General features: G+C 41.6%; 1 protein-coding gene and 1 non-coding gene across 2 annotated transcripts in view; one reads left to right on the plus strand and one right to left on the minus strand.

Annotated features, from left to right (window-relative positions):
• Nucleotides 1-10,606, plus strand: part of DHX35 (DEAH-box helicase 35) — a 79,470-nt gene that overhangs the window by 2,503 nt on the left and 66,361 nt on the right. Inside the window, exon 2 of the mRNA XM_003787593.3 lies at nucleotides 5,768-5,901. Within this exon, the coding sequence (XP_003787641.1) occupies nucleotides 5,768-5,901 (134 nt within the window). The remainder of the gene's footprint in view (nucleotides 1-5,767; nucleotides 5,902-10,606) is intronic.
• Nucleotides 10,356-10,464, minus strand: LOC111724500. Its single transcript, XR_002772795.1, has one exon. It is a non-coding gene; the product is annotated as a U6 spliceosomal RNA (small nuclear RNA).

The raw sequence follows: 10,606 nt of genomic DNA on the forward strand, positions 1-10,606 counted from the left end.
GTCATTGTTGTTTGGCGGTCCGGGCTGGGGATTCAAACCCGCCACCTTAGGTGTACGTGGCTGGTGCCTTAGCCGGTTGAGCTATAGGTGCTGAGCCCAAAAGGGTTATTCTAAGGATTAAATGAGACTAATACATAAAAGGCTCTTAGCACAGGTATGTAGCCATTATGATCAAATGGCAGTATAGAAGAGGAAGAGAAAAGTTCAATGTGTGGGTAAGATAGACTTCATAAAGGTGGTGATATTTTTGGAGTGAACATTTTTAAATAAAGTGTTATTTCATGGAGAAATAGAGGAATGGAATTCTAGGTAAAGTGGGATTTGTCCCTGAGGAATGTCCAAAAACCCAGAATAATTGAGTAATATCATGGTAAGTGGTAGGAGGAGTGGCAGGAGAAAAAGCCACAGAGGTAGGTAAAGGTCTCCACAACAAGTTAAGAAATTAGAGCTTCAGGCCGGTTGTGGTGGCTCACTCCAGTTATCCGAGCACTCTGGGAGGCTGAGGTGGGTGGATTGCCTGAGTTCACAGGTTTGAGACCAGTCTGAGCCAGAGGGAGACCTTGTCTCTGAAAATAGCCAGGCATTGTGGCAGGTCCCTGTAGTCCCTGCTTCTTGGGAGGCTGAGGCAAGAGAATCTCATAAGCCCAAGAATTCAAGGCTTTTGTGAGCTGTGATGCCACGGCACTCTACCAAGGACGACAAAGTAAGACTCTGTCTTAAAAAAAAAAGGAAATTTGAACTTCACCGTTTTAAGCAGAGGAATGACATAGTAAGTTTATTTTAGAAAGCTAATTCTGGCAGTTGTCTGGATAATGATGGTGGAGGAAATCAGAGGCAGGGACACTTAGAGAGGTTACTAGTAAAATCCAGGAGGAATATTGAAAACCTCAATTCTGGCCTGGGAGCCAAGAAGCAGGGCCTTTGGAGAGACATTTTATCTTACTATTTTTGGTGAGACATATTAGAGGTAAAAGTCGAAGAAGGTAAAGTCAGGAATGACTTAGATTTCTGGCTTGGGTTACAGTTAAGGTTAGTGATTTTCAGATTTTGCTCTACAGTTCAGTCATTTGGGAAGCTTTAAAAAATTCTGATGTCCTGTTGTACCCCATACTGGGAAATTAGAACTTGAAGGGCTAGGAGCTAGACATCAGTATTTTTATTTTATTTATCTTTTTCTAAGCAGGCATTGAGTGTTTATTGGGTGGCTTTTCAGTGTTTTTTTTTTTTTTTTTTTTGGCCAGGGCAGAGTTTGAACACTCCACCCTTGGTATATGTGGCTGGCCCCCTATTCCTTGAGCTACATGCCCTGCACCAGGCATTGGTATTTTTTTAAAGTCTCTGGGAGATTCCGGCACGCATCAAAGTATGGGAACCACTAGTTTGGGTAAACTGTGTTGTCATCAATTGAGGTGGGAATAGCTTTAGTGCACATTTATTGGGCCCTTGATTTGTACTAGTAACTTTCACTTACAGCATCTTAATAAACAGTCACAGTATGTCTGTGATGGTGATAATACTCTTATTTTATAGATGAGTAAACTCAAGTTCATGATATGAAATAGGTTGTGCGAAATGCAGGGTGAAGGTCAGGGAGGTGATAGAAGCTACATATAAGGCTGTATGTTGGAATCATGTTAAGTCCGGAGTCATAGGCTGCAGTAAATACAGAGGCCTTTCAGACTAAATGAGTGAAGGTGCTGGGTGGAAGTAACAGGGAGTGATAGGTACTATGGCAGACTGCAGCGTGTACACTGGGTAGCTTTAGACAGTGTGGGTGTACAGTGGAGCTTGCATGTCCTTTCTAAAGTAGGGAGCTGTTCTGAGGTCCACCATATTGTTACCAGAGTTGCCCAGTTTTTTTTTTTTTTTTTTTTTTTCAGAAGACTGATGTCCAGATTTGAATGGGAAATGTTTATGTGTTATTTTAAATGAACTATTTAAAACATTTTAATAGTAGCATATCTGGGGACCTTAAGCCAGTAGTTTGTAATCTCTACCTTACCGGTTTGACTTAATGGCCTTCTATGACCCACCTGAGATTTTCCTAGAAAACAAATTTTACCCAGATTTGTGAGTACACATGGATCAGAAGGACCAATCCATTTTCATTTGTTCATTTTTGATAAATATTTTGTGATTGCTGACCATGTGCTTGATGATAACTTTATAACAACAGCTTTGAAGCCTTTTTGGCCTGACTCAGAGTAAGAAATACATTGTGTTGTGATCTAACACACATATACAACTGAAAAAAGTTATACGAAAACAATGTTGCTTTCTGGAATGTTCTTTGATACTTTCTATTTTATTTCTGCTTCATCCTTTTTTTTTTTGAGACAGAGTTTTCCCTTGTCGCCACTTGGTAGAGTGCAGTGGCGTCATAGCTCACAGCAACCTCAAACTCCTTGGCTGGAAGCGATTTACTTGCCTCAGCCTCCGGAGTACCTGGGACTACAGGTGCCTGCCACAATGCCCAGCAATTTTTTACAGCTGAGGTCTTGCTCTTGCTCAGGCTGTACTCGAACTCTTGAGCTCAAGCAGTCCACCTACTTCGGCCTCCCAGAGTGCTGGAATTATAGAGCGGGAGCCACTGTGCTGACTTTTTTTTTTTTTTTTTTTTGAGACAGAGTCTCAGTCTGTCACCCTGGGTAGAGTGCTGTAGCAATCCTCCTGCCTTAGCCTCCCAAGTAGCTGAGACTACTGGTGCCTGCTGTGAACACCTGGATAGTTTTTTCTATTTTTAGTAGTGATGGGGTTCTTGCTCTTGCCCAGGCTATCTACTTCATGCTTTTAGAAATGCTGGAATGACTTACTGTATTGATTTCATAACTAACTAATGTGTCACCACTCAAATTTTGAGAAACTGGGCTAAAGGGAATGTGAGATTGAGGGTACTGTTAATCAGTCTTATTTTAAAGGTGGAGAAATGAAGATGTTATGGTTTGCAAAAATTATCAACTTGTTACTCCCTTAAACATAGAGCCTACTCTCAAGGATAAAACAAGCATAATGGGCAGTGGGACGTTTATGGTGGGAAAGTAGCCCTGATGTTTTGGTTTGGCTGAATGAAGTGTTTTGTAAGGAGAAGTTATGCTGTTTATCAACTGACAAATCTTGTAAAAAGTACTCATAACAATACAATGAGATGGGCTGGACTGCAGGTTGGAGACAAGGGAGAGAGTGGGTAGAAGAGAAGGGCCCCTGCCATGGATTGATTAAACCTTGGTGGAGGACAAGAGACCAAGTTGCAAGAGACCTTGCAGGAGCAGTGTTAAAATGTTCCTTTCCAAAGAGAATGTGAAGGCTTAAAATGTGGTTTGAACAGACCACATTCAGGACAAAAACGCAGCAGAAGGGAATAAGTATTGTAGTAGTTTTCTTGAGTAAAGATTACAAGGACTTATTAAGATGTTGTAAGAATAATAGGCTGGGCGTGGTGGCTCACACCTGTAATCTCAACACTTTGGGATGCCAAGGTGGGTGGATTGCCTGAGCTCAGGAATTGGAGACCAGCCTGTGCAAGAGTGAGACTCCATCTCTAAAAAAAAAAAAAGAAATAGGCAGGCATTGTGGTGGGTGCCTGTAATTCCAGCTACTTGGGAGGCTGAGGCAAGAGGATTGCTTGAGCCCAAGAGTTTGAGGTTGCTGTGAACTGTGATGCCACAGCACTCTATCAGGGTGTCTCAAAAAAGAACAGAAAAGACGTAGTGATAATAAAGGAAGAAAGGAAAGGTTTCTTTGAGTGCAGGCTTTGTTCCAGGTCCTGTTCTATCTTTTATCTTGTTGAAAGGAAGATCAACATTTTGGCAAAAGCAACAGAGCAGTGCCCCACTTACTGATTTTTGGGAAATTTTTTTTTTTTTTTTTTTTTTTATTGAACGGTAACTATGTACATTAATGCACTTCTAGGGTACAGTGTGGGGTTTTCACATGCAATCTGAAATACTTCCATCAACTGGTCAACACAGCCTTCATGTCATTTTCTCAGTTATTGCTTTGAAACATTCACATTCTACTCTTAGAAAGATTCACCTGTACCCCTATAAGGTAAACCTCAGAAGTAATCCCTCCTAACTCCCTCCCTCCACCCATTCCCCCGTCCCTTCTCCCTCCGATTTTTGGCAATCTTGAACCTCTGGAATACAACGGTGTTCCTGGAAATAAATGGAAGAGGGTCAGAGATCTAAAGCAGTGGTTCTTATCTTAGCTCTAGGGAGTGTGTGGACCCTCAGCATTTTTTATTTTGGTAAAGTATATTCTGATACATTTTTGAGTTGAGGGAGTTCATAGCCTTTATCAGATTGTTGAAGGGATCTGAAATCCCTCCAAAAAAGGTAAGAATAAATCAGAGGGCTGAATATTCTTGTCATAAAGCCCTGTCCTTCCAGAGATTCTGAGCTGACCCGGGAGGTGATAATTTTTGGTGATTATCTCTGTAGTGCCCCCAGCAGGAGGCTGTGCTGCACAGTTTTGAACATCTGGGGAGAATTTTTATTCATTGACAAGGCTGCACACTCCCATGTTGAACAGCTCTCCCTTTTAGAAGTATCTTCCTTGAGTTGATTCTGAACCCTGTATCGTTTACTTTTACTTCTAGTTCTTTCCTAGGGCTGCACAGACAAGTCAGCATGAAAAGTTACAGAAGCTGATCCTAAAATATGAACTCATGTTTCTCCTGAGAATTTTTCCTTTTTAGTTAAAAATCTGTGTTACATTCAGCAGGTTTTCATGATGAGATAAGGCTTGCCTATTCCTCACCATCCTGAGCAACAGTTTGTCATAGTTCTTAGCAAAAAGCTCTGGTGGATATTTGTATTTAAACTGCTCAGCACAGAGGTTTCTGGGAATAGCATCTAACCACTCTGACTCTGTGGTTCCAGAGGGCCTGCCACTCCCTGCTTCCCACTCCACCAGCCGTGGTTGGCTGGATCAGAGTGGACACTGGACTTAAGCAGGACAAGAAGCCCGTCCCTGACTGTCCAGTATAAAATCGCCTCCCCACCCCCATACCCAGCACACACCTGGGACTCCCAGGCCCCCTTGCAGTATCTTTGTTTCTTTCTGTACCATTTATCCCTGCGCTAAGTTACATTCTCCGGAGAGGTTCGGGCCAGTATCTGCACTGCTCACTGCTGTATTTGTAGCATGTAGAGCAGTACCTAGCATGGAGTGGGTCCTCCGTCCCTCCTCACCAGGTGAGTGAATGAATGATTGGGAGAGGAGGTGTAAGCTTGAGGTCTGGCCCTGCCAGCAGCTCCATTTCCATCTCCTGTAGAGAAACCAACCTAAGCCAAGTGAAAGGAACCTGCCAGAGGTACCAAGAGAGGAGAAAGAAAACCCTGGCTGCTTGGAGTCCCCTGCTCTGTTCTCTGAGCTGTGTTGCCATCTGCAGGAGCAGGATTCATCCTTTTGCCTCAGCTAATTCCCACTGCGTTTCTTTCACTTCTGTTAAGAATTCAGTATCATGGAAGCCAGAAGTAAAGGCACTATCTCTGTAATGTGCAGTTCTGGGTGACCAATTTGGAATGAGTGGGACTGTCATCTCCCTTGTTCTTGATGCTGCAGTGAAGCTTTTAGGAAGATTTTCGTGTTCTGATAATTACTTTTCTAGATGCTTTCCTCAAGTTAAAGTTGAATACCTTTTAGTAGTTTGAGATAAAAAGGATTGCTTCTGTTGTATATCTTTCTTTGTCTTTGAAAATTTATAACCTTTATACCTTTTTCTGTTCACTGCATCAGAGAATCTGAAAAAACATTTCTGCTGCAGGTACAGAGGGGCCAGGCGTCAGCATCTCTGAAGAGAGACAAAGTCTTGCTGAAAACTCTGGGACCACCGTTGTTTATAACCCTTACGCTGCCCTTTCAATAGAGCAACAGAGGCAGAAGCTGCCAGTGTTCAAGGTACCTCGAATAAGCATGTTGAGTCTGTGGTCATGAACTGTGTGTCTGCAGTAGCTCTACGCTCATCACTGAGGAGGGCTATAATGTCCTCTTGCTCTTAATGGTTCGTTAGAACACAGTTAACCTACAAATGCCCCTATTCTAAGGGACCGTGTTTCTAAATATGTGTGTTTTAACGTTTTAAAATCTTGGAATTCTTTAGATTTTTTCAGTTAAAATTCATATATTGGAAAATTGAAAGAATTGGAATAACATTCTTTTTTTCCCTTTATGCTTTTAATTATGGATAATTTCAAACATATGGAAAAGTAGAGAAAGTACAACAGTGAATGTCTATGTACCCAGCTGCAACAAATTACCAGCATATAATTAATTTTTGCTTTCTTTTGAAAGATATTCCTTTACACAGTATCAATTGGGAATCTGAGGTTTCAGTTGAAGTGGCCAGCTAGTTAACTTTTGCTGAGACAGAGGTAGGATGTTGGTATGGTTACTGCATGGAAGCGTGCACATCCAAATACTCAGTTTTATTAGAGCTCATGAAATGTACATATGCTCAGCTACCAGAGACCAGAGTATCAACTAGAATTCATTCAGGATATGTGTGATTATGGTGAATCGCGGTTCTCTAGTATAGATGACAGTGCAGATGGGCACACTTCCTCCTCATTGGCTAGTCCACATGGGAAGCCAAATTGTAATCAGGAGGTGCAGAGCCACAAGCAGATTAGATAAATGTGAAGGATATTCATGTCATACGGCCGCTTGTGAGGGGTGATAAATAACTCCCTGCTGCGCAAGCTGCATCTGGAGTGACCCGAGCAGGTGTGGTCACCAGCACCTGCAGCTGTTTCTGTCTTTGTCCTGAGCAGTGCTGGGTGAAAGGTGCCAAGTTCTTACACTCAGGGACTGCCTTTTCTAGACTGTGCTGATAGTTCCTTTTCTATTAATATGTTCTTTTCTCCAAGTGGATATGAGGCAGCAGCCTTCTTAATTTAGCCAAGTTGCCTGATTGGAGTTTCATGTGGCTTCAAACCTTGTAGTCACTTGACGGTCTGTGGATTTCTTCCGGTTACTAAGCTCACTCATGTGTGACTGTTGACAAGTTTGACTCTCAGGAGATGAGGTGATAGGTTCACTGTTGCTTTCTTACCATCAAGAGACACAGTTTGAGCCATGATTAAGTGTCTTGATTCAACTAGACTTCAAAGTTCAAACCTAAGTCTCACCATTTGTGTGCTGTGGACTTTGCCTCACCATTCTGAGCTTCTGAGCCCTTAACTGTATATAATATGGCCCTAATACTGTGTAGTAGCACCTGCCTCACAGGATTGTTACAAGGATGGGATGAAGGAATCCATGCAGAGTATTTAGTAATATATCTGACATGTAGGAGACACTCAAGTTCAAGGGAAATTACTGTTTACCTGAATATTTAAATTTTGGCCTGTTTTCACTGTTCCTTGTCCTCTGGCTATACTTGTAAGATAAAATAAGTGCAATGGCTAATGTAAAAGAAAAAGAAAAGGAAAACAGGAAGTTGAGAAACATCGTTGAAATAAAAATGGTAAGAAGAAGAGTGTAAGTTATTCATAAAAAGCAAAGCAGAAGCTCAGCGCCCGTAGCACAGTGGTTACGGTACCAGCCATATACACCGAGGCTGGCGGGTTCGAAACCAGCCCAGGACAGCTAAACAGCAATGACAACTGCAACAAAAAATAGCCAGGCATTGTGGTGGGTGCCTGTAGTCCCAGCGTCTTGGGAAGCTGAGGCAGGAGAATGGTTTAAGCCCAAAAGTTTGAGGTTGCTGTGAGCTGTGACGCTACAGCACTCTACTGAGGATGACCTAGTGAGACCCTGTCTCAAAAAAAAGGAAAGTGGAGTTTAAGCATGTTGAGGTAGGGTGTTAAAGATAAATGTAGATGATGAAAAGGATAAAGTTACTTACCCCTTCACCTCTCCTCTCCCCATTCAAACTAAAAGTAAACGTAGCTTTAAAAACAGAAATTGGACCTAAAGCAACAACAAGTCTTTTTTTTTTTTTTTTTTTTTATTGAATGGTAACTGTGTACATTAATGCACTTCTGGGGTACAGTGTGGTGTTTTCACACACAATCCAAGACACTTCCATCAAACTGGTTAACATAGCCTTCATGTAACTTTCTTAGTTATTATGTCAAAACATTCATATGCAACAAGAAGTCTTTAAAGATCACCTCTTTTACCCAATACCATTACACGGCAACCTTCTCTCAGCAGGGGATACTGCTGGGCAAAGTTGTCCCTTAATCCTGCCAGCTCCAGCTCTCTGAAGCTCATTCCCATCCTCCTCATCAACCCTCCTTGATTTCACTGTGTCTGTGGATGGTACTGTCATATTCCCAGTCTCCAAACTGGTTATTTTGTCAACTCTCTCAGAAGTCACACATCTGACTCTTTCCATGCACAGTGCTTCTTAGACCCTGTGGGCCTTTGGGGCATGAAGCTGGAATTTTAATACCTTCACTTTCTTCAGGCTCAAATTAGTCTTCTATGTTCCTGCTGCCCAATTTTCTTAAAACACGTACAGCTTACGCTGCCCCGTAAGTCAAGACTCTGTAGCTTTGCCTTTCACAGTAAAGCCTTCACTTCACCTTCTGAAACTCGTTTCTAAACCAAACCTGAACTTTGGGTGGGCTTTTTGTAGTCCCCCTTCCCAGTAGTTTGCATAGTTTGCTTATTTACATCTTCTTTCTTTTGCTTATGTTATTTCCGTTCCTGGAATGCCTAGCCTATTTCTCTATTTGTCTGTATCTCCTTGTTTTTAAAGTTTTCCTCAGTTATCCACCTGTCCACCTGTCCATCTGTCCATTCTTTCATCCATTTATGCAGTAGACCGACCATTTATAGAATACATGCCAACTTAAACCTTTCTCCTTCCCCCACCCAAAACACAAGAAAACACGAAGTCCAAGCAACCAAGAAGAAAGAAAGCATCTAGACCAGTGTTTTTCAACCTTTTTAATCTCACAGCACACTTGAACCTACAGTTAAACTTCTGTGGGACACTTAAAGTATATTGATCAAAAAAGAAGTAAAAAAAGAAATATACTTACTGTGCTTTAAACTTCTTTCAAAAATAATTTAATTAATAATCTTTACAAATTTTCATGACACACCAAATGTGCCTCAAGGCACACAGGTTGAAAATTATTGATGTAGATGGATGGTCATTGGACCATCTGCAGTGGAATCTCCTCTGGGTGCTCGTGGAAGTGCAGATTCCCAGGCCTCACCTGTTGAATCAGAAGCTGAGGATGGGGCTAGGAAGCTTCATTTTTAACAAAAGTCCCAGGAGATTGTCACACAAAGATTTGAGAACTGTGTACCTAGACTCTAGACAATGCCAAATTCCAAAGTCAGTGCCTTGTTTGCTAGTTAGAAACTGGCAACATTCTAGTTCTTTTGATTTTTACCAGACACATTGCTGGTGTGGCTGGCACCAGATCAGCTGAGCAGTGATGAGAGTGGGAGAATTAGGCTGGTTTTACTTCATTCCAAACCAGGTATTTATGGAATACTTTATTACTTTGGACCATCAGGTGTGCCTCTAACCCAATATGTGTACAGAAATACATTTTCAAGTTAAGGCAGAATTGTCTGTGACTTTTTGGTCACCTGTGTTTCTGCTCACACTGGATGGGTCAAGGAAGGCTCATTTGATATATATATATATATATGTATATATATAAAACTTGTGGGTGCTTTCTTGTTGAGCTTGGATTTAGAGGAAGTGAAAGCATATTCTGGGACTTCTTATAGGTTAGTAAATGAAAACATTGAAAATTAGGTAATATATACATCTGTACAAATGTCTCCTCACATTCCTGTTCCCCAGACACCCACCCCATCCCCCTATCTGGAGGCATCACTGTTACCAGTTTCTTTTTTTTTCCTAAAGATAGTCTACACATAAACATATGTGTTTACCCTTTCTTTAAAAATATAAATACCCATGTGTAGTCCTGCTATAAAGGAAGTACCTGAAGCTGGTAATTTATAAAGGCAAGTAGTTATTTGGCTCATAGTTCTGCAGGCTGTACGAGAAGCATCGTGCCAGCATCTGCTACTTTGGGTGAGGGCTTCAGGGAGCTTCCAATCCAGAGGGAAGGGAGAAGGGGCAAAGAGAGAGAGGAGGTGCTGCCAGCCTTCTTTAAACAATCAGCTCTTGTGTGGACTAATAAAATGAGAACTAATAAAGTGAGTTATTATAAATGAGAACTAATAAAACGAAAATGGCACCAAGCCATTTGTGAAAGAGCAGGCCCCATGACCCAAACATCTCCCAGCCCCACCTCCAACACTGGCGATCAAATTTCAACATAAGATTTGGAGGGGCCAACATTGAAACCATATCACTAGTGTATTATGATTATCATTTCTTTAATGTATGTTTTGTTATTGTTATTTATTTAAAAAATATCAAGTGGTTCACAAATTTGTGTGTCTTCCTTGAGCAGGGGCCATGCTCTAATCTTCCCTGTATTGTTCAGATTTTAGTATATGTGCTGCCAAACTGAGCACCCTTAACTTATCTTGTAGATCTTTCCATATCAGGACAGATAGGTAATTATTCTTTTTTTTTTTTTTTGAGACGGAGCCTCAAGCTATCCCCCTGGGTAGAGTGCCATGGCATCACGCTCACAGCAACCTCCAACTCCTGGGC

This window comes from Otolemur garnettii, unplaced genomic scaffold, assembly GCF_000181295.1.
Source record: "Otolemur garnettii isolate 467f Iridium unplaced genomic scaffold, OtoGar3 scaffold00023, whole genome shotgun sequence".
NCBI lineage: Eukaryota > Metazoa > Chordata > Mammalia > Primates > Galagidae > Otolemur > Otolemur garnettii.